Consider the following 24,484-nt stretch of genomic DNA (forward strand, 5'->3'; position numbering starts at 1 on the left):
AGTTCAGTCATTCCTTGGCATATGCGGTTGTGATGATTTTGTACATATTCAATAAATATTGGATGGTAGTTATTTAGATGCACAATATAGGATTTGATCTGCTGTTCAATGGTAAACAAACAATGTATAGCTGTGAAGACTAATCCTTGCATCCAGAGCTCTGTCTATGAATTTTAGAATTTTAGACTGGTCATATTCCATCCCCGTCATGAAGACTGTTCTTTATTATGGGTTAGGGTTCATATTCATATCTTGCTATTTTGATAGTACAACATTTAATAGCTTAACTATTTAGAACTCTTCTAATTAGTGAGTTTGTCTAGAGTCATTGAGAAGATGGTTCTGTCATAAGAATCGATGTGCTCGACACTAGCTTCTAAACCTATGACAGTACTATGAATCGATTGTCGAGTAACTGACGACAGAACAACGTGAGAAGCTAAAATGGAGCAAACAGTTGGGTCGCTGCAGGAACAAGCGTTAAAAAGGAAAGAAAGGCTAAAAGCCTTGAGAGGTAGACATCAGGTGGGTCTCAAAATGACTGTGCTGGTGCTATAACATAAGAATAGAAGTTAGATCTTGCTAACAAGCTAAGTTCCGCGGTTAGCATTCCCAAGCTAGCCTTCCATTATAAATTAGCCTTCCTTCTTAGTTAGCTGGGTTCTGTAGATTAGTTTGCTAGTCCATCCTTCCATTATTAGTTTGAACATTATATGCTCTAGTTATACATGTCGTGCAGATTTGTCTTTGGCTGACCTGATGGAACAGGAAACAACATGAAATATGCATTAGCATAGCTAGCCTAATGAGTAGCTGCATCATCAAATTAAAAAGAAATTACATTACATGTAAAACGACCTTATATTTTGAATCATGCTACAGTGATGAAGTGGTAAAACAGCTATACTAAACTTAAATTGGGCATTAAGATAGTATAAACCATAGCCTATTCTTCAAGAATCAATTGTATAAATTGGAATAACCATTGAACAGCTGCACAAATCCTAGATTATGTCGTTCCAATTGTTGATGAATTCCTGATTTTCTGCCTAATCTTGATCATGATTTAGCTGAGTTCTCAATTGCTACATGTCACTCGGCCATTGATGTCACTAGGAAGTGACCAATCATCTCTTCCAATGATATGCATTGCGCAATCCCCCCAGAACCTCGATTCCTTCCTAGTCTGAGACAACCGAGGTCTTGAACCCAAAACGAGTTGAGACGTGTACACTGAAGGCACCTTTAAACTGTGCATTTTAAAGAGACCTGAATGTGACATTATTCTGGACATTATTGTTGTATGGTCAGTGTGCATGGCTGGTATTAAGCTAGTTTTGTCACAGAAAAAAAGATTGGCTCTAGATCACTCACTGCTTTTGAAGTGCATTACCACTGCTGTGCCTACTGAAACAGTGTTTGTATGAACAGTGTAGCAGTATGAGTAGAGAAGGAGCTACAGTACCAACACACCCAAAGCCTGCCCCTCAGTTCCACAATCATGTTGCTTACATTGTTCTTTTGTTCTACTCAGAGCATCTCTAAATTCGACTAGGCTACTGTACATGTGCTTATACAGGAAACCTTGTTCCAGGGCAAGCCACCATTTTGGCCGTTAGATCTGGAATGTCCTTCAGTGTGTTTGGCTAAGCCTGGGTTGAACAGACTGCGCTTGTGGGCTTGGCTAGCTATGCTTGATAAACGGCTGTTGACATTCCAGAAGCATGCAATTGTTTTCCTGATGTACTCTACTTGGAGAATGAGTCAGTTTCTGAATTGTTCTAGCAGGTGGACAGGAAGCCTCTCCAGGAAACCGTGGGATAGGGAGGGTTTCTAGGACTTTATTTATGGTCTCTCACTTGGGTCGCACTTCCAAAATTCTTACATTTTCTCTGACATTATTTGACATAATCCATTATTTTTGTAGTGAAAGTATTTTAGAAGCGAATGTGTATGATTTTCATGAGGGAACCACACCCGTCTTGTGGTCTGATTTGGCTCACATCCCCCATCACAGTAGGCCTGAGCGTTGTATCAAGATTTCATGTTCTCAACAACTGGTCTAAGTTGTCACCAGCCACATAAAATACCAGCCATAAAACCAGTCATCAATGTAAATTTGGATTCCAAATAACCTCACTGCAGCAACCCAGAGTTGTGCCAAGTCTGTTTACCAAATCAAATAAGCCTCGGATACTGGCCTGCTGTGTGACCACATCATTTTTTTTTTAAAATATTTTTTGTAGAAGCATATTCATGCTAGAGTGGTAGCATATTTAAGTTTTAAGTTGATCTGTTGTGCAATCAGTGAATCATAATAGTCATTGAGAGATGGATGTGGGTGTGGCAGCCTTGAAAGATCCTTAAATACACCATTTAGCATCCCTCTTATTAGGCTATTAGTCTTGAGATTGTGTTTTGGTTGAATCTATTTCATGTTTTTGTGGTCAGTCTTTGTGATTCTTCTCACAGTTTGAGCTCCACAAGTATTGCCAGAGTTGGCTGGCGGACCACTTATCCTATTTTTGTTATCTTCCAGGGAAGGGACCAAGAGGACGGGGAGCCTGAGAGCAAGAGAGCTCTGGGAGAGGGAGAGGAAGCAGCTGAAGAGGAACGACACAGGTGAGTCCATGCCACAGAAATGTATGGCACAAAAAATAATGGGTGTTAGTGTCCAAATGAAATCAGTCACAAAGTTAGATACTCTCAAGTTTCCAAAACATGATGAGAGGGCCTCTAGACTAGGCCCATGTGTTACAAATGTGTACCTTGTGCTTTTCTGCTTGCTAGCCAAGTAGTTTTACACAGAAAGGTCTCAAGCACAGAAGACAGTACAGAATCAAACAACACACAAATATGTCAAAAAGAAAAATCCCCCATATCTGAACACCATCTCTTGTTCACCTCCTGAATGATACGTCACAGGTCTCCAGCCAGTGTTTACTCTGGGTTGGATCAGGGAGCTGTGCTAATAGCTGTTCAAATATCCTGTAGCTTAGAGGGCTCTGTTTCAGGCAGCAGGAAAGGGCAGCCATTTCTCTGCTGCAGGACAATTTTTTTAAAACAGTTTAATGATTGTGCTGGCACTCCCTCTCATAGTGCTCTCACAGCAGTGGCGGTCCATGTCTGTTTGTTTTGTGGGTCAAATCTATTTCGGAAAGGAATGAATTAGTACTGGATGTGTTCTGAACATTTGTTACAGATGCTTTGATATATTAATGCAATTGTATGATGTGGCTTCTTCATCTGTACGGAGAGTCTTGTGTGAGTGCAATGGGCTATATCTTGTGACCAGGCATGCAGGTATTAAAATTGCATGGGAGATCAGATTGCAAAACAAAGGTATCATAGTACATGATGGTCTTAAGCAGTAGGCACATTTGTCCTTAAAGTCCCCCTGTTGCCCTAAAGTAACGAATGAACTATGTCAGGACAAGTCAAGCCACTCTGTCTGGGTTACTTGCTAGTAAGCATGTGAAATCCATCTTTGGAAAGTAGGTTATTCGAGCATTCCACAAGGCCTGAGCCATATTCCCTGTTTGATAGAACTGTGATAGTAGGTTTAGTGATATGTTTTGCTATTGTTGTGGTCACTTACAGTATGTAGATGATGAAAAAAACAATGATTGCTTCTGATATTTAGTTACGGATGGACAGATATCAAAATCCATCACTTGGACTAATATTAAAAGCAATCATTGCAATAATTTTTTCCCCATCATCTACATACTGTAAGTGATCACATGAATAGCAAAACCATGGTGCAATATGTTCATAGGAGGTGGGGTGGGTGGAGGAAATTCCTCAAGGAGATATTTGTGAGGTAGACTCAAATGTGTGGAGTAGAGTTTGACTGTTCTGAGCTTAGGCGGATCATGACTAGCATTCCAGCACATATCCATACAAGCCATTGGGCCGTCTGTCGTTTGACAGCAGGCTCTGATGGATGCATCCAGAACAACATGCCCATGGCCCTATCCTTGAGCTTCATCACTACCCATGCTCAGATCAAAGTACAAAACTGTTCACTCCCTGAGGAATCCTTAGTCAGAATGTTAATCTAGATTCCTACTAAGGTTCTCTTGTTTTAGGACCAAGGGTACAATCTACAGAGATGTCAACCAAGCTCGCCAAGAATTTCACCATGAGTAGCCCCGATGAAAGATGACATAATTGAACCCATAGAAGAAAAAAAAAACTCCTCAGCTGTTAGTGGCTATCTTCAAGCTAGCCCACAGAGCAGGTGGAACATGCTAATTAGATGTGTTCAGAAGCATAAAGGGAGGCCTTATTCCCAGGACTGACAAAACTCCCTAGACACAAGATGTGCAGCTGTGTTGGATTTACAGATGGCCTCCTCAGTCCTCCTGTCTATGTAGGAATACATTTGACTACACTGCCACCTCCTGGTGTGTGTGTGTGTGTGTGTGTGTGTGTGTGTGTGTGTGTGTGTGTGTGTGTGTGTGTGTGTGTGTGTGTGTGTGTGTGTGTGTGTGTGTGTGTGTGTTGCTAGCATAAACAATATGCATTTTACAAGACAAATATAACCAATATAGGTAATATGTACCCCTGTCCCTCTCCTTGCCTGCAGAGAACTGAAACTGAGGAACTACACTCCCACAGATGAGGAGCTGAAGGAGAGGCAAGTGCCAAAGGCCAAACCTATATCAGGTGAGCTCATCTCATGATACGCAATTCCAGGCAAACATGGTTAAGGTACTGCTGATGACGAGGACATCAGGTGTGATAAATCTTAACAGTGGCGTAGGGAGGTGTGTTATGGGAGTGATGAGGGGTATCTGACTGTCTCTTTGTCACTTTCTCCTGTGCTTTCAGTGGAAGATAAAGTGAAGGACCAGTTAGAGGCTGCTAACCCAGAGCCTGTCATTGAAGAAGTGGTAAGTAGGGATTTCCGTTGTCATTCACGTTCACCATGAACCAGTGATGTTCACATTGTTGAAACATCCAATGCCTCTTGTCAATGCGTGTGCTCAGACTCTTCTTCTCTTTTCCCTCCACAGGATTTGGCCAACCTAGCCCCTCGGAAACCAGATTGGTAAGACACTGTTGATAAAGATATAACGGTAGTCCTATTGTGATTTCCCCATGCCTCGATGTGGTCTAACATCCTGATATTTAATTTAGGGATTTAAAGAGAGATGTGGCAAAGAAGCTTGAGAAGCTGGAAAAGAGGACACAGAAGGCCATTGCTGAACTAATTCGTGAGTGTTTGTCTAATATTGGGCTACATATTGTATGTGTTGTCTGATTTCATTTACTCAGTAACATTCTTAACAATATTGAATGTGTGCTGACTAGATTAGGCTGGTCTGTGCGTGTAATAGGTTAATTGCTCTGTGGATTCCAGATCCCAAGTGGGTTTGATGCCACATGATGATTGATGTGATTCCTCTACACTTGTGTATGATCTACATTCTCAGAATAGACTTGGCTTTGGCCAACATATTCCAGCAGTAGAAACCATAAAGGGCTGGATTCTGTCTGGTTTCGTTGTGAAAGAATCAGGCAATTATAGCCATTTAGTTGTAAAATGATACATGGGGTGGAATAGGGAACTTAAGATGATGAGTCATGTACTATATTGCTCTCACACATGCTGGTAGACTTTGTATTGCATCTCATTTTTGAGTGGCACTTTGTGTGAGCAGCATGTCATGTTGAAGTATGGCTTTAATGAGCAATGCTATAATCATACCATAAACATAGTGAATGTGTTATTTTTTAACAGAAAGGTCAATTAAGTCATCTGAAAAGATTACTGCTCATACAGTAGTTGAAGAGGCAACTAAAATGAATATTGAGTGATTGTAACAGAGTGTTTGTGTGTGTTCAGGTGACCGTCTGAAAGGCAGCGAGGAGGAGCTGGCTGCAGCAGTGGGAGCTGTAGGGGTCACAGACGGAGACTCAGACTGAACCCATGATCCAGCACCGAACTGACCCTTTGACTCTGACCCTACAATTGCCTATTCTGTCCAGTTGATTTTTTTGTTGTATGAAGAGAGATTGTCGGTTTCAGATGGAATATGTCAATTCAATATAGTGTTACCTTTCAGTTGTGAATGGTAGTCCCTGTGGGAGAGCCAGACCATACTGTTTAAATGTAGAGCTATTTGTTTAACATTCACTTTCATACACTGTACAATGTTTTTATTATATTTTTCCAGTAAAATGGATTTTCCCAACAAATGTGGCTGTTTGTATCTGTGCTAACATCATATAGAGACAGATCAGATAATGAATTCACTGCAATTTTGTATTCCAGATTTATTCTGAAAATCAGCTAAAAACTCATAATTAATCAATAAGATTCTAAAGTGACTCTATTCCACTTGTTTTTTTATTACTGCAACATGAATGTCTTGCTACTCTATAGAATCAAAAGTTAGTATTACCCCAACATTTGACTATCAAAATTGGCTAATAAATAGGTACAATTATGAAGGAAAAACATTACAATGTTGAGTTTTTGGTATGATATCTCACTTGTTACTGCCGTAAAAGCACCTAGATTGGCCTGAAAAGCGTACTATTTCACAATAAAGTGCTTCCCCACAACCCCCTGTCCCCCAAATAGAACAGCATGTTTGCCCTGCAGGGAGATATCGCACATGTAGTTTCCTTTATATCAATTACAACACTGTCAGACAGGACTGCCTACCTCACTCAGGTCATGTGACCCACTTACCCCTCATCTGAATGAAAAGCCAGATAAAAAGGCTTCATGAGAGAGAACACATTTCATACATTCATAGATCACAGCTCTCAACTTGACAGAAACTACACAAAAGATAATGTGATAGAAGTCATCATTAAAACAACTGGTGCGTCCCAATAGGCTCTCCTCTATTCCGTGTCTCTTTTCTTATTGCTTCCTTCTCAAAATGCATTGAAGGAGAAGCTCCAAGTTAGGTTCCTCCCCTTAAATATTCTCAAAATGCACTGAAGGAGAAGCTCCAAGTTAGGTTCCTCCCCTTAAAATGAATTTTGAGAAGGAAGCAACGAGACGAGGAATAGAGGAGAGACTATTGGGACCCAGCTATATGTACAGCCCACACCCTCACTTCACAACACTCAGATGCCCCTATACACTTTTAAAATATACCATATGTATGCCTATATTGGAATCAAAGAAGCTCACACATTATATATAGATATAGCTAGATAATTAACACTGCAATAATAGCACAAACATAAGTGTCAATAGAGTGGCACTCATCTCTTGCTAAAAACTATTTGATTATGAAGCAGCTCGAAGCATTGTGATGGTTAAGTGGAAATTGCCTTCAGACCTGGTTGACAACTCCTGGCGTTCAGCTATGCATTCAAAGGAAACAGCATTATTGTGGTTATAGAGGAAGTATCAAACATTTAGCCATTGGTGAGGCAGAGGTTGTCTTGGCACTCAGGGTACTTTGTGTTGTTGAGGAAGGGATACTGTCGCGTGCAGATCAGATGATGGAAAAGGGCCATTTCTGAGCAGGAGCAGACAGACAGGAGCCAGGGCTTCCATCCTCTCATGATGACTTTATCCCAATATGTCTCCACTTGTAAATTGCAATCCTGATGTCACTGAGACCTCCAAAGTCATAGCCCTTTAGAAGGATTGTTTGACTCAGCTGATAGCTTTGATACTGACAGCCGGGTGGGTGGTGTTGTTGTTTCTGGATGGTTTTGGTTGGCTGCGTGTGGAGTCCCTGGAGTCATAGCGATCCGTGGGAACAGGAAGTGGGTGATTTATGAGTAAGAGTCACACTGTCCTCCTCCTCCGGCCTCAATCTTCCTAGCTGCAGGCCCCAGCTCCACTTTACACACCCTCTGGGCAAACTTCAGGGAGCACATGGTCTCCCCGACATTACTCTCCAGGGCAGACACCTGGACAACAAACAACAGGATTACCACCTCCAGAAAGAATCTTAACACACATCTTACAGAGAACATATGGTACTTGTGGTACAGTACATTGTATCTCATATTGTCATTCCTACAGATATTGTTATATGAATATCAAACACAGCATGTATATGAGTGTGGATGTACAGTTAACATAAAATATAATCTGTAAGTATTTGATGACTGTATTTGATGTACAGTATGTATGTACCTGCACCACCATGGCCGTCTTGTTGCCTTTGCCCAGGGAGTCCTGCAGCAGGTATGTAAGGCGGGAGTTCCTGAAGGGGATGTGTGTCTGTCTGCCCCTCAGTGCTTGGATCACGTCCCCCAGAGCCAGAAGAGAGCGGTTGATGTTCTGGGCCTCTTTCAGCCTCTCTCCTTCTGCCCCAGACTTCCACACACGCTCAGAGCCAGCCAGGTCCACCAGGTTTAGCTTGCCTACAGAGTAAATACAGTATCAACTAAACCTGAGCCTGACATGTCTAGTTTTAGATATTTGTGTGGGTCTTTTTAAACCATAGTTAATGCAGTAATATGGAGGAGATCATGTATGTATATTTGACCTGTGTGTGACTGACCTGTGGTTTTGGCTCCGCTGGCCAGGTCTGTGCCCAGTACAGTGATGCACAGCAGGGCATGAGAGCGAGAGCTGTGCTGGTTCATCTGGGTGCCAAATGTGATCCTGTTCCGACGGGCCATTGCCAAAATCTGCACAATACAACAAAAGCCGTTGTATTATAGGAAACATGTTATACACACACTTTGTCTGATATGCATATCATTTCCGACTAAAAGAGCACCTAGGGTTCTTATAATCAAGATAATATGGAGTCAAGGAGAAAAAGCAGAACTCTCATGGTTGAACATTCCATGTCAAAGATCAAAGCAAGTTAAATAAATATATATCCGTCACTCACTTTCTTAATGTGCTGAAAGTTCTTGACCTCGATCACCCTGAGGCCAGGGACGTGCAGCTGACCTGTCCCATCTGGGTTGATCTTGATGTCAAGCTTTTCTCCATCCTTACTGAGCAGGTCTCTGTGGGAATAACAGAAATACACTTAGGGACAGTACAGTAATATGATCAGTTATCATCATCTCTTAATAATGAGGATTATTCTGTCAACCAGGCGGAGAGGCAGGTGAAGAGGTCCTGTACCTGAGAACCTCATTGTAGATCTCCACAGAGCTGACACTGACATTGTATGTCCACATGTCCTTCCTGTCCTCAATTTCAGTGAAGAGGTGCTTCAGGGCACGCTGGTTTATGCCTGGGTTCTCCACACTGCCCTGAAGATGACAGGGGAAGAGGATTTTGAGACAATGGTTTCAATCAAATGTGCTGTAATTCTGAATCTGACAGATACCTTGACTACATGACTTACCTCCATGGTGTAGGTCTTCCCAGAGCCAGTCTGCCCATAGGCAAAGATGCAGACATGATATCCATCTATGCAGGATGTTACAAGGGGCTCAATCTCCTGAAACACCTAAGAAAACAGAAAACGGAAGGTTACAGTCTATCTATCAATCATATATCTTATGTAGGTACGCTCAGATCATTAACATTTGTATCCCAATTTTGCAGTCAGCAGAACATTGAATGGACCGGTGGTGCTTTTTCAGCACAACATTGAATGGACCGGTGGTGCCTATTTAGTCACCGAAGAAAAACTATAATACCAGCCCTGAGCCATCATGGCTTCCACCCAATGGGTGTTCATTGAAATAGACGGCAATGTGATACCACTCTGTGCCCTGTTTTAGAAGTTTTCATTTCCTGTTCCTTTGTGGTCAAGTACCACAAAAAATATAATATAAGAACATAAATATTATCTCAGTGGTCAGTACCTCCTCCTGTGTGGCCTGGGGGTGGAAGACCTTGTCCAGTTCAAAGGTGCGGCCTTTCCCTTTGTTCATCACATTGAGAGCTGACTCGTTATTAGGGTCTGTGGTCACCACCACTGATTGGCTCTCCTCATGTTGATCCCACTTCAGAACTGGCTTCACACGACACAGCACACGGATGTTGCCTGAAACCAAATGACACAATATAGTATAGTGTAATGTATAATGACACAAATATATAGTTTATTTTACCCAAATATAAAATGTACATATCAGGACAAGATATTTGTTGTCCACTTTCCCCTCATACCTTTGAGCTCTACCAGCTGCTCATGGTACTTCCTGCGCAGTGCTACCTCCTTCCTGTATTTCTCCAGAAGGTCTTTGTTGGCCTCGGACATCTCACTCATAGCTGCCGAAATCTACAATGAAGACAGTCCCGAGCCTGGTGTGAATATACTGTACATTTCTATCACAAACATGAGCAGAAAGTGCAACTATTCCAGAATTCTCAACAACATGCCCCATAACACCCACATGTATATGCATACATATTCCAAACAAGCAGGAGTTTTCTCTGACCTGTTTCTTGGCGTCTGTGATTGCTGCTCCATAGAAGTCAGAGAAGTTGCGGACCTGGCTCCGCAGGCTGGCATAATCTGTCTTCATGGTGCGCAGAGTTGGGGGGAGGGCTGTCAGACGCTTCTGCAGGCCTGCATGGAACACAAATACTGTCAGAAGTGGCTCTATAAACAGGCTACACAACACCTATTACTAAATGTAACAGAGTTAAGCACACAAGGACACACATGCCTGTCATGAAGTGAGTTCCAGGAATTCAGTCAATATGGTCAACTAAGAAGAATCTCAGTTCCCTGCATTCAGCAACCATATAGTACTGCCTCTATGATAGAGAGAAGATTCTCTGAGGGATGTATTGAATATGACTCACCAAAGAACTGGTCTTGCAGACTCTGGAAGTGTTCTGCTGAGCAGGTAGCTGCTGCCTTCACAGCCTCCTCCTTCCTCTCCTCCAGATGACCGATCTCCTTCAGCAGCTCCTCTCGTAGTTTACTAATCTCTCGCTCATAAGCTGCAATCTGTGTGGAGTTAGGAAAATGACAAGAATAATCAATGCATTCGATTGGTTGCTGGGAATAGACGTTACCGATCTGCAATTTCAGAGGGCATTTACCTTATGCTGCAGATTACAGCTGAATTCATCAGACTTCCTGATGTGCTCCTCCAGTTGTTTGCACCGGTCATTCTGATTGGACAGCTTCTCTGACAGCTTCTCATTCCTCTCTCTGGCCTCAGCTAGTTGCCTCAGCGTAGAAGGTGACTCCACCTCAACAGTCTTAGTGACATACTGGAAGAGAACAATACCAGTAAGAGTTCAAGTTAACCTTTATAACAGGCAAGATCCCAACCACCAGTCTTCGAAACCCTTTCGTCAGATTGATTGAAATAAATACGGCCATATAACAATGCTACTGCAAAACTACTGTTACTGTACCTTGACCAGAGGTTCTTTGCCCCTCTCTTTATCCAGCTCCAGCTGCAGCTCCCTCACTCTCTCCTCTCGTCTCCTCAGCTCCTCTTGTCTCCTCCACTCACTCTGCTCGCTCTGTCGCTCCAGGTGGGACAGCTGCTCTGCACGCTGTTGCAGGGAACTCTCCAGCTGTTGCACCCGGCTCCGCAGGTTCTCATTCTCCTGTAGGGCGAGACACAGAGCACTGTGTCAGAGGGCAAAGATGCCATAGAAGAAGAAACAGCAACCGAATATGGAAGTCATGATGATGACGACAAACATGGAAGTCAAAACACAGAATCATTCATGGTTGCAGCCCACAGAGCAGGCCTGTGTTACATCTCTAGAGAAGCACTCCTCCCTATGTGTCTAATGAGCTCACAGTGGTGGTGCTGCGTCTCACCTTGATGAGCACAGAGCTGGATTGGGAGGGGATAACAGACAGCTGCTGCAGCAGGCCCTGAGTGACAGAAAGGCTCTGCTTCAGACTCTCGTTCTCTGCCGACAGACAAACAACCCGCTTCTCTGAGTCTGTGGCTCCCTGAAGTGGAACAATACAAAATAGAATTAATTAAAAAAACAAAACACACAGCATGATTGAAGGTTTGAGCCAACGTTATTGGTCTCACTATATTGTCTTTTCTAGTCGTTAACAAAAATGATTTCCCTCTAGGTTTAAAAACCAAGGCAGTAGAAATAGACATGCTGACACTCCATAGGCATTTTCACTGTGCGCCACTCCATCTCGGGGGAAGAATGGGGCTGTGAAATGTGTTGTGTCAGCCATGCTAATATCAAATGAAGCAGATTTTCAGCAGTGCTTACAGAGTCCGTTTTTAGTCTGGACAGCTCCTCTTCACGCTCCTCAATACAACTCTTTAACTCATCAATCTGTTGAAGAAACAATGGAAGAAAGTCAATGTTGTTCTCTTGGTACATGTACAGTATGTCTGCGTGCGTGCGAGTATGCGTTGCACTCTACCTGCTGCTGGAAGGCCTGTACACGTGAGTGGCGGTCCTGTTCCTTCTGCTCCAGCTGGGAGTGTAGATGGCGTAGTTCCCCCCTCAGCTGACTCTTCTCTCCCTGCAGTCCACACAGAGACTCCACCAGCCTGTGTAGCCCAGCTTGGCCCCCCGAGGCTCCACCACACTCACCTGGGGGACACAACAAGCATCAGAATCAGCATCACTGACAGCAGACAGCAACACATTCTATTTCATCACTTTTCTTTCATCTTATTATCATATAACAGGTTACCATGTTTTAAAAAGACAGTGAGCCTATATCGACATCATTATCTGACCTATGTTCTAAATATTCAGGTCAGATTGAATAGCATGGTATGTTCAAGTGTGTGCATATTAATGAGTAGCCCTCATTGTGCACTTCCTCTCACACACACACACACACACACACACACACACACACACACACACACACACACACACACTCACACTCACACTCACACTCACACTCACACTCACACTCACACTCTCTCTCTTAATCCAGGTCACATCATTGTTATAGTGTTCCCATGTCCCCGGTGCCCAATGCAGCTTCCTGCCCCAGGCTAGTATGGGGTAAGGTCAGCTACTCACGTGTGGCCTAGCTACAGTACCATCCTAATGCACCAAGCATAAGGACTGTCAAACCTTTCTAAAGTTAAAAACAAGTGAAACCAGAGGCAGAGCAAAGCTACTTGCCCAGTAGCGTTTTAATCAGTTTCCTCTTCCTGAATGATTTATGGTGTTCTGTCAGGGTTGTTTTTCTTTCTTGAGCTCTACACTAATTACACAGGGGGGCCATGTAAGATTTGCTGTGTCACTCTTTTAGAGGTGGAGAAGGGGATTGGTGGGGAAGGAACTGGGGGCGGGGGGTCTACAGAGATAGAGGAGATGCTGCATCCTGCCCCAAGGACTACAGAGACAATGTGATAGGCAAGAGTTTTACCTCACATGCATTCATTTTTCTTTCTTACAAAAACAGAATACAGCAACATTGTTAGACAATGTGTTGTACTGAACATGGTAAATAAGGATTTTGAATTCAATGCTCAATTGACTTAATATACAACAATACAAAAACAGAGACAAGTCAAACATGTTTTATCTTTGCATAAAATTATGGTGTTTCATTCAGAAATGAATAACCACTGAATGGAGAATCCCCGACTCAAACACATAGGTCAAACACATCCGATTGTAATAGAGCACAACACAAAATCAAACATCAGAGCTGTCTGAAGAACAACACAGTAGCTCTTGATAGCACCTCAAACCCAGACCTGCATATCACAGAAAAACCACCAAACAGCCTTTCTTCATCCATAACACTGGGAAGTGCTCCCCGAGCTATTTTTAACCCAACACGGGTACACGTGGATGCTACCATGTGCCGGAGCTTGTAAGTGCACTTGTGTGGAGGAAAAACAGCACTCACAGGGATGTTTCATTTATGACATAAAGCAACTGAGTCACTGGGCAAGTGCCAAAGACTCTCAGCATCCAACCAGATATCTTTATCCCACGCATAATGAGAGACAGTAATGCCTAAGGTCTTCCACTTAAAGAACCCTTACACTGAGTTGCCTAGATAACCTAATTTGCTTATCTCACCAGGGCAATGTCAATCATGTGTAAGAGAGAAGTCTGACCACTACTTGGCAGGGCTCGCTGTGACACATATACGTACATACACAAACACACACGCAAAGATTTAACACACAGATACAAATGAGTTGGTTGGGTTGGTAAGGGTAAGATCTGTCCTTCTGTTCCATTCACAGAACATCTGGCCAAATCTAACAGAGAACAGATCCCTCCTGCATCCAAGACTTTGAGGTCAGCTCAAGCTGTGACTGCCCGAAATAGTTTGATGTCATCTCTAATTTCAACTTGATTTACACCAACAACGCCACAAATCTAATCAATGAGCAATCTGCTCATTCTTTACCCTTTTCTCAAGAGGCCTGCTGCACGTCACTGGTTTTCCAAATCGCTCTTTATATATAGATGGACTAAAACGGCAATGATTAAATCACAATATTGATGGAATAGATCCTGTTAGTCCAAAATTGGCCACTCCAGTACTTTTAGATCACTCTGCTGTCTATGAATCTCATAGCTCTCAATGATGTTACCTGGTGGCGCAATTCAGACTAAATCTAATACAAGACTAAATCTAATTCATACAAGCATTAAATAAATACTTAATATCTCAGCCTTGTGAGAGTAGTCTTTTGTTTCATTTTCTCAGAAGTATCTTATCTCCCATCGCAGCCCATTTAAAACCTTTTTCCATAAATCCATAATTCCAATCGTTATCCTCCTTCCATTTTCTCCAATCCAGTTCTCACACTTTCCCTTTACCCTCACTTCACACCTCCCTCCTTCTCACCCTCCACCCTCACCTCCCTCAGTATTTCATCCCCATTCTCAACTAAAATCCCCCCTTGAAATGCAATCCCTTCGCTCCCACCACCACCTCTCCTCGTACCACCACCTTCACACCTCATTCACACCTCTCTCCCTCTCCCTCTCCCTCCCCCAGCCCCTCCCCTCCCCTCTCTCTCACCATCGCTCCCTGGGCTGGGACTTGGTTGCTGGGTGATGACTTCCTCCAGGCTGTTGATGACGCTGTTCTTGTCCCGGAGCCGTTGGCGGTAGGAGGCTCTGAGGGCCTTCATCTGACGTCGGTGTTGAGCGCGGTGTCTCTTCAGCTGGACTCGGTACTGGTCCGCCTGCTGCTGCAGTTGCTGCAGATGGGAGTACTGCTCCAGAAAACTCAGCAAGTGGGACATCACCGCCACCAAGGGAGACTCTGCCAACTGGGCAAGACAAATGTGGGTTTAAATATATTAATCTTACCAAGGGCAGAATCAGTGAACTGTATATATTGTAGCGGTACTTATACTATGCTAATTTATGCAGTTTTGATTTTCCACTGGTGTCAGACCACTGCTTGAATAAAGAGCTGGTTTCCGAATACACAAGGTATTTTTGGTGTAGGTACTGTAGGTATTGTACCTTTCCTGTTGTCTCCAGCGGTACTTGGGAGGCCTTCCTCTTCTCTGTCTCCTGTTTAAAAGACAGAAAGGCAGCCAGAGGAGTGCAAGCTGGGATATCTGAGAGGTCACCGCCCCCACCACCACCATCATCTTCATCACTAGGGGACAGGCCATCACTATCACTGCCACTGCCTGAAAGAATGTGGATACATCATCTCAAAAAAGTGCATGAATTCATACAGTCAATCTTAAGTAATCCATTGAATAATAATGATAATCATGTAGTGGGAATCGAGAATTGTCTTTCTATTTATAAACATTGTTATTGAAATGCACTCACTTGAGTCACTCAACCTGGCACACCCCTTTTTTCTCATCATGGGGGTGGGGCCATTTCTCCTCTTGCTCCTTGTTTCCATGGAAACACGTCCTGGCTCCTGGTCACAGCAACAGACATCAGAGTGACAGAAACTGTGATTCATGTACAAAATATTGACATTTCACATAGAATACACACATGCACACGCTACAAGCCTGCAATGTCCCCGACACTGTCGAACATCTATAGTCTACCTACAGATAGGCATAGCAAACAATTGAGCTGATCCCAAGGTAGATAATGTATATTTTCTGAATAAAACAGTTGGGCATTACTGATTATTATTCCATAGACAAATGAGTTCTATCTATCTCACATGATCTAGCAGTGTCTCTGCTCTGAGTCGTGGGATTGGTAGTACATGTTACAGGCGAGTGTCTATTGATCACAAGACAAAAGGAATCCTGTGGGGCTGAGCATGCTGTGGCTAGACTTACCCCTCCGCATGCCCCCTCTAGGGCTTCGTCCTCCTCCTTCTTAAAGACAGTGTAGAAGATGTAGACTAACAGGGAGTAGAAGGCGTACATCTCCACCCAGTCTAGGAGTCACTGTGACAGTGACAGCAGCTCTAATTAACCAGAGAGACACTGTCACTGTCTAGCACCTTGGCTCATGCTAGAGAGGAGACAGAGAGAAGGATGACAATGCCGCTATGGATCCCAATATTTCCAAGACACCATATCTATGCCTGATATACACTGAATGACAGACTGACAACAGAGGCTCTACTCAGCTGAATGAGCAGATTCTCATCCATTCCACTTTGACAGACTCATTAGCATAATAAAACAGATCTGCCTGGTTACGCTTGATCTTTGTTTTGTCGAGGTCAACCTCCTACTCTTTTTTTTTCCTTTTATTGAAACGCTGCTGCGCTCCATTATTCAGAAGCGTTTTTCTCTTCTTACCAACTGCTTGTCTTCATTTCACAGGTGATGTCCATTCAAGACATTCCCACATTCTGCATTCCTTAGGGACATTCCGTCTCCTCGTCATCAATGACAAAGCCCCCCGTGCAGTCCCTCTCCTCTCAGATGCAGCAGCATCCCTGCACTGTGCAACTCCTGTGTGACTCCCTCCCTCTCTCTCTCTCACTCCCCTCCCCACCACTCTCTCTCCTCCTCCTCTCCGCTCCATCCACAGCCTGCAGCTGCAGTGGGCATGCTCAGTGCAGCTCTCACATCCTCTGCAGTGGTGAAGTGGCAGAGATGGAGATTAATTGGGGTTGGGGTCCTCAAACTGACACCAGCCTTGCAGCAGCCAGAGTCAGGGCTGGAGGAGACAAGCCAGGCACTGTTATCTGATGGGAACATGGAAGGGATCAGAGGCCTTTGTTTATGTTTGTGTAAACAACCAATTTGTTTACCAAAGGAGAGGCACAACAACAGCACAAACAACAACAGTGGAAAGGAGTGGAGAGTTCTGTTACATGGAGTCAAATTACATCGTAAAGATTATGTCATTTTTCGATGCATTCTGTAAAGCTGATGCTTGACCTATTTATGTAAAAAAAAAATAAAAAAAAAATAAATAAAAAAGACAACCTATTTACCTAAATAAATCACAACTTTGCTATACATAACATGTAAATACAATATATGTAAATATAATCAAGGGCAGTATGTATGATTCATTCAAGTGTTTATTGTTGTTTATGCTCCTTTCAAACACAAAGATCTATTAGTACAAGATGTAAATTAGGTCATTAACAAATGGTTAATTAAATCTGCCCTTATTTTAGGTTTGACTGAGCTGGACTTGGAGCCTTGGATGTCTGCAGATTGTAAAGTGCTGAGCTTGGCATTCAACCGTCCAGGAGCCCAGAGACTACAACAGTTCTGCAGTGTCCACTCAGCGTCTATCTAAAGGAAAATACTTGCTTGGCCACACTTTATGGGAAAAGAAAGGGTGATTTCCAGGATGCATCAAAACATGCACCAAAAAAAAACACATTCTTTAACAAAGTTGATGAAAATACATACAAAACATAACATGTATACAAAGGGTGAATTGATTTGCATCTGATTTGGTTACATGATACTGTGTTCTGCTGAGGCAGCAGAATGAACAGGATCTTGAATCTGAGGTGCTTTGGAACCCTGAGCATGTTCACACACTAAAGCTATTGGCAAGCAGACGTGCTCTGTGTGTCAATGGCCTAACAGTGAGTATAAGCTGCCTCGTACACTGACACTGGACTCTTGCCAATTTCACCCATATAGACAAAGAGAGTAATACATATCTGCAAGGCACTTCAATCATGCCTATGGAGCTATTTTCCAATTGTAAGCAGAAAAATCCTTTATGGTCAATTAGAATTTGAACATTAGAATTTGTAATAAGTGGTGTGAAAGTGAAATTGGAGTGTTACAATGATAAAAAAAAAAAAAAAAAAAATCAAGATTAAAGTTGCAATATGATCACATGATAAGAATCAATAAATCCAAGCATTAGCCTATATACAATCATTATTGGATTAGCTGTAAGTAAATCATATATGTAGGCAAATCTCCTCTTCTTTGTTACATAAAAATGCTTTATATGGCCATTAGCCACACAGATTCCCAACAGTGCTTTTTGAATGCATATGAAAGCCAGTGTATACAGTAGCAGGGCTCCCTTGACAATGAGCTGCTTTGTTTTGTGAACAGGGCCTTTGATTCAGTCCTCATACACTCTAAAGAGCCATGATGGATGTGACCTCTAGTTAGGCAAAGTGACATCATTAGAGGTCACATGCATTGTTGCTTTCTTCAATAATCACTTGAAATGGTTATTTCAGTTACTAAAAATAGAACGAAAGTGAATAGACCATCCATTGCTTCCCTTCCATCACTGCCTGTATGGGCACATGAGATGAGATCAAACTCTGATCACTGTCATGCATGACCAAGCTGGTTTGTTCATTTAGTCAAATGTTACAGTGAACAGTCCAATCCCTTCAGCTCCAACAGGTACTGTCTAAGAGCCTGTTTAGAGGCCACGCATCCTATAGCCATGGACCCTTTCAGGATCCACTTCAGCAGTCCTTCAGTGGCTCCTGGAGATATGAGTGTAGTAAGAGCCTTAGCCTCAACCCTGGGGGCTACCAGGGAAGGCAGGCTGAGTAGTACACCGCCCAGGGCCCCTGCAGCATTACCAGCAAACAGACAAACCGTGAGAGTGCAGGACAGTGACGACAGGGCCAAGCAGCGTGACATCAGTATCAGTCCGTCTTGTGACAACCAATCACAGAGCCCTGGAAGAAGACATGAGCCAATCAGGAGCACATGAGCTGTGGTGTGGTCTTCACTGAGCCAGAGGAAGCCAAAGGAGACCAGCGGTGGGGCCAGAACTTCACCGGCCCACTCCAGGTCCCTCTGGAGAGAGGTTTGGTATAAGCTAGAGAAAAACAGGGTGGAAAAGCCTGCAGAGAGTCCAAGAAGGTAGAAACCCACCGCTGGGGCTCTATGATCCTAGAGAATGGTAGTGAGGAGGGGACAGACAGGTGACAGAGGGGTGTGGTAGGGTGATGACAGACACATAGGAAGCAGTTGTAAATGGGTGGTTGGGTAATGACAAAGGGGTGAAACCTCAAGTCACAGACACTAATCAATGAAATGGGTTTATGTATGCCAATACTACCTTGAATAGTTGATTAGCTGTGTACATGGCGGATACTGACAGAATGGTGTTGGAACATGCTGTGATCCACTCCGTTAGACAGGCTGCCATTGATCTTGATGGCTAGTAACAAATGACATAAGTTCCACAATCCAATTGATGTGATACACCATTCTGTGAATGCCGTAGATTTCACAACTGATGACAAAGTTGAACCAATGCGATCATGGAATAATTGTTCTCTGGTTGAACTATAGCGCAAGTTGAAACGACGCTCAGTAGTTAGTAGCAACGAGTTCAGTGTTAGGATTCTAAAGTGTGTCTGTTATTCGGTTGCTCTACGTTCATTCTATTGAATTACTTACTACTTAACTCAAATAATCGTTACTTTACCTTTGTTCAATGTGTGCTGCATGCATTTGTTTTGACACGTGATGCTTAAGACCAGGATGTGGGCGTTCCATCGTCGAAGCAGCGTTGGGGAGGTGCGCATGCTCGCAGAGCTGTCGGTGAATTTCGAAAAATATGGCGGTGGAGTACTTGACAACAATTACAGAGCAATGGATACGGGAGAGGCTAGATCTCAATCACCAGTGTCTTGGTAATATTGTAGACAGTAACACAGTTATCTGTTAGGGTGTAACTTGGTCGTTTTGATTGCAATTGATGCTGTTGTAAAGAGAAAAACAACAGATATGCTAATGTTTGCTACCTAATGTATGTAGCTTGCACTGTATATGTAGCTAGGTTACCAACAACATAGCCAAAGTCGCCTCTAGCCTAGAGTCTAGGCTTCTGTATATCTGACATGTATCTATGTCCCTGTCTATGCCAGATATACATGAGCCTGTAGAGGCGACTTTGGCTATCAACTAATACTGACTATACTATTCACAGCGGATGTCAGATCACTGAGCCTCCCAGGGACGTACAAGGAGAAAATTAGACATCTGGGAATCTCATTGAAGAACTTTGTCCGCTTGAAGACGCTGGATCTCTCTTGTAATGCCCTCGTCTCTGTCGAGGTGAGTTCACAATATATGTGTCACCTAGCTAACAACAGACAGATCTAATCTTGGCTATTTGATGATGTCTGTCACATGACATTATGTTTTTGTTTATCCTTCCTAAGGGGGTTCAACACTTGAAGAAGCTGGAGAGACTGAACCTGTACTACAACAGCATACCCTCCATTCAGGAAGTCAAAGTGCTCTGCAAGCTGACAGCTTTGAGAGAGCTGGACCTGAGGCTCAACCCCCTGGCTAAAAGAGATCCACACTACCGCCTGCACTTGGTGCATGCACTGTCCAACCTGCGCAAGCTTGGTACTAACTCTATTGCCATATTGTCTGTATATAAGTCGGTTGAAAGCTATCATCATCAACTTGCTTCTTTAACACCTTGTTAGTCTGACAGTTTTCTTCTATTTTCTCAATGTGTTTTATCTAGATGACTGTCCAGTTAGGGACAGTGAGAGGAAAGCTGCCATCATGCATTTATCTTCACAATCTACACCTGTGCCCCAGCAGATGAGCTCTTCACTGACAGATATAACTGACAGTGACCAAAGGTACAAATGCTGCTCAAATACATGACTAAGACTGGATGTCAGTACTTCATTGCTTGCACTGCAAGCCTCTTACCTGTAGGACTACTACTATTGTATGGCAAACAAACTGAAAACAGATGCATCATGTATTAAACAAATGAAAGTCATTTTGGCAATTAAGTGATATGATATGTTGTTTTTTGTGGCTTGCAGGAGCAGTGAACTGAGAATGGCCTCAGTTAATCGGTTGACGAGGAAGCTCTCTATCCTGGAGGACAGTGATGAGGTTGTGTTGAACTTTGTAGCCAAGAGCAACTGGGGCCAAAGTGAACCTCAAACACTCACTGGCTCCCTCCACAAGGAGCTAGAATCACAGCTGTATCATTTACAAGGTATGGTTTACAGCAATTCAAGGTACCTCTATCTCTCCAGTCAAAATATGATGTATTTGTCCTATATTGGCATTGAAATATCAGTTCAATTGCTGTCTTTTCACTTACAAACACAGAGGGAGATTTGAAGAATGATTACAATTCAGAGAGCTCCACTCAAAATAAGGTGAGATGTTGCTTATGTTGAGGGTATTCCACAATAATTGGAAATGCTAATGGAACACCATATGTGAGTAGAGCTGTCTATTTGTTGTTTAGGAATCGGCTAAATCTATCCTCAGTTATTCCCAAACCAAAGATGGTGAGTATGTGCTGTTTTATCACAGAATAGTTCATTCCATATACCCACCTGAAAAGGAGACCGCATGATATGCACTGACTGTCAATGTAGGAACCCTAACGGTGTTCATTCATTTTAAATAATACATTTTGTATCTTGTCTTCTGTGACTGACCAGCTCGTCATACCCAGTCCAATGTTCCACGGTTGAGAGAAGCACCTCGTAGGAGAAGTTCTTCCTTGCTGAAACTGACTGAGGGGCCGAGGGTGACCTTTGACCCCTGTGTGGAGAAACACAGCCCTGGCTCTGGAGGAGAGAAGCAGCAGAGACTCCCCATTCATCCAAGAGTCCCAGCAAAGGGCCAGTTCACCCCTCACCCTGGTGAGGCCATTACTTCCACACAAGACAGAATCCCTACTTTAATATGACTATGTCTTTCACGTACTGTACGTCTGTCATTTTCATCCTTTAGATCAAGAAGACCAGCCTAGTTCATCTTTAATGAAGATCCGCCCTCCCAGTCCAAGAAGTCCGGGTCTAAATCTTTCAGATGCTTCAAACCCCATCCTGCATCCTCCCAGGCTCTCCTACCATAGCACTCAGGAAACAACAGGGGGCTCCACCTCACCACAGAAGGATGCTAAGCAACAGAGGGTGAAAAATCTCACGAGACAAACAACTTGGTCTACCCTGCAGTTTATCAAATTCACTTAAAGTCCCTGACAAATGCTGCTATTGGCTTTATTGGCTTACCCTGACTGATTGAGTTTTTTGTAATTTGAACAAATCTGTCTCATAGGGAAGCTATAGAAAACCACTGGAGATGCTCCTCAGCCTTGTGGACAAACACTGGACAGAACAGAGGTCACCTCAGCATGATAACAACTTCCTGTGTGAGTGTATGAGCCCTGCATATGGAGTGTTTTACTTGACCATTGACCTCTATCCACATCCTCTCACCAGTCATTTTTATGATGTATTTTTCACTACCTATCTATCCCCAGCCCAAACAGTTCAGATCCTCTCTATGATGGAACAAGACGTCTCCAGTCGCGAAGCTGAGGTCAGGACCTTGAGAGGAGATGTTGACGAACTGAAGGAGCAAGCAGAAACACGAGAACAAGAGCATGAAACTGAGATCCGAAGTCTCTCTGCACAGCTGGAGGAGGCACACGGCTCTGTTGTGAGTTGTCAGAGCCTTTCCATGCTCGCTGTGGTCATTAATTTATGAAATGATCCCTAATTTCTCTTTCCGCTCCATCAAATAATTGATTACAGGGCAACTTGAATGAGCAGCTGAGGGTTGTACTGGAGGAGAATGTCTCTCTACAAAAGCGGCTGATCAAATTAGAACAACAATATCTCAATTCTGTGGTGAAAAGTTCACCCAACACTGAGATAAATGGTGAGTAAAGAAAAGTGGTGTGTTTTGACATCCCTAGTTGAATACGAAGTGGATAACCCAAACATTTAAGTCAGTATTCATCTATGTGTCGGACATTGATTTGAGACTGTTATGATTATTTTCGTTGATGAGTCATAATGGATTTGTGTTGCTGTTTCCTCTCAGAGAAACAGATAGAAGTGGATGAGCTCAGGAGGGAGGTAGCTGAGCTGAGAAAGAAGGTCCAGGAGGGGGAGGGAATGAAGGACCTAGCAGATATGCTGCAAGACAGCCACAGGTAATAAGACTGTACGACCGCCTGAGGAGAATAAAACGACCGCTCAGCTTAGTTCAGGACACTCTAAGACTGGACAGAACAGAGGTTGTATGTCGAGTTGTGGTGTTATGGTGGCCTGTTTAAATGGTTAGTCTACACACCTCTCTGTAGCCTACAATATTGTTGCTGGTACTGTTGGTCATTACGTGCACAAGAGTGTTGTATTGTTTTTGTTCCCACCACCACCCCCAGCCTCCACCTGGTTTAGTTCTGCTCAGTCTGTCTATCGGGGGGGGGGGGGGGGGTTCATAGATGTATGGGCTCCCTGCCATGATAGATGTATGTGTTATGGTCGTTTATAACTCTCAGGCAGGGAACTCTCAAAAGGGCGGAGCCATCCAAATATGCCAAGCCAAATTTTTCTACTGTTTTATATTCAATAATTGGTTAAACTACGATGTGTTTCTGACCATACTGCCTCTTCTGACTCACATCCAAGTCTTAGTTCAAAATAAATACTCTGATTAAATGTTAATAATCCTACTACAGTACCTCAGTTGACAGGCTCCTCATTCTGGTATTACCGTGGATGAATAGTATGCTTGAGCTTTTAATTTCTGCTTTATTTGTGTTGCAGGTCACTGGTGGCCACTAATGAACGTTTGCTGGGTGAACTGGAGGGGACTTGGGGACGTCACAGAGCAGGAGTAGGGACAGGAGCTGCATTTCTGGACTAGAACAACATGGCCAAGATCAGCAACATCAGCATCAGACTCTGAGAACTGTTCTCAGTTGCCGGTGTTCACAATTACAAACATTTATTTTGATTAATTGGGTGTGATGTTGAGGATGTCAACTAGGAACTCTTTCTCTTTTTAACTGACATTTTTGAACTACTACTGCTGTTAAACCAATCTCATCATGCTCACTGTATCCACAGGTCATTGTTCATTGAAGTTTTATATTTATTTAGTTCAAAGGCCCCTAGAATTAGGTATTTATTGTATTAAAGCTGTTTCTGCTCTGTGAGTCTTGTTTATTAAAGTATAAGTGGGGAGGGCTTCTGAGTAAAACAATGCTGTTTGTTGGTAAGCCAGGCTTGCTAGGAAAATATGTATGGTCAATGACATGTTAATGAAGAGAGGGCCAGTATGTCTTTCCTGGATCAGGGTCAAGATTGTGTCTCCCCACCCCAGCTCTCTAGCCTCCATGGAGTTCACGTCTTTATCTGCCTCATATACCATGCTGGAATGAATGTGTCTAGATCCCAGCTGCACCCTGACCTTGTTTCTACACTTCTGCCTCAGGGTTAAAGAGATG

General features: G+C 43.2%; 3 protein-coding genes across 3 annotated transcripts; 2 read left to right on the forward strand and 1 right to left on the reverse strand.

The window, feature by feature from the left end:
- The first annotated feature begins 394 nt into the window (after positions 1 to 394).
- ccdc12 (coiled-coil domain containing 12) lies at positions 395 to 6,207 on the forward strand. The gene is made up of 7 exons (XM_083678209.1): positions 395 to 525; positions 2,540 to 2,622; positions 4,592 to 4,671; positions 4,837 to 4,898; positions 5,022 to 5,056; positions 5,146 to 5,222; positions 5,855 to 6,207. The coding sequence occupies exons 1-7, from the start codon at positions 445 to 447 to the stop codon at positions 5,932 to 5,934; spliced, it is 498 nt and encodes a 165-aa protein (XP_083534335.1). The 5' UTR covers positions 395 to 444; the 3' UTR covers positions 5,935 to 6,207.
- A 1,084-nt stretch (positions 6,208 to 7,291) lies between these two features.
- LOC310810812 (kinesin-like protein KIFC3) lies at positions 7,292 to 16,206 on the reverse strand (the record flags this gene model as incomplete). The annotated part of the gene is made up of 19 exons (XM_083678666.1): positions 7,292 to 7,893; positions 8,123 to 8,352; positions 8,493 to 8,622; positions 8,832 to 8,952; positions 9,074 to 9,204; positions 9,300 to 9,404; positions 9,766 to 9,947; positions 10,073 to 10,184; positions 10,345 to 10,475; positions 10,715 to 10,862; positions 10,958 to 11,131; positions 11,279 to 11,476; positions 11,697 to 11,834; positions 12,119 to 12,184; positions 12,276 to 12,448; positions 14,868 to 15,120; positions 15,320 to 15,492; positions 15,641 to 15,737; positions 16,117 to 16,206. The coding sequence occupies 19 exons, from the start codon at positions 16,204 to 16,206 to the stop codon at positions 7,756 to 7,758; spliced, it is 2,790 nt and encodes a 929-aa protein (XP_083534792.1). The 3' UTR covers positions 7,292 to 7,755.
- Positions 16,207 to 19,804: 3,598 nt separating this feature from the next.
- cep72 (centrosomal protein 72) lies at positions 19,805 to 24,042 on the forward strand. Its single transcript, XM_083679609.1, has 14 exons — positions 19,805 to 19,883; positions 20,180 to 20,307; positions 20,415 to 20,607; positions 20,732 to 20,852; positions 21,045 to 21,223; positions 21,340 to 21,389; positions 21,482 to 21,524; positions 21,681 to 21,884; positions 21,976 to 22,157; positions 22,303 to 22,396; positions 22,508 to 22,686; positions 22,782 to 22,908; positions 23,074 to 23,185; positions 23,802 to 24,042. The coding sequence occupies exons 1-14, from the start codon at positions 19,808 to 19,810 to the stop codon at positions 23,899 to 23,901; spliced, it is 1,788 nt and encodes a 595-aa protein (XP_083535735.1). The 5' UTR covers positions 19,805 to 19,807; the 3' UTR covers positions 23,902 to 24,042.
- The last annotated feature ends 442 nt before the right edge of the window (positions 24,043 to 24,484 follow it).

The sequence above is a fragment of the Argentina silus genome (assembly GCF_951799395.1).
Source record: "Argentina silus genome assembly, chromosome: 10".
Taxonomy (NCBI): Eukaryota; Metazoa; Chordata; class Actinopteri; order Argentiniformes; family Argentinidae; genus Argentina; species Argentina silus.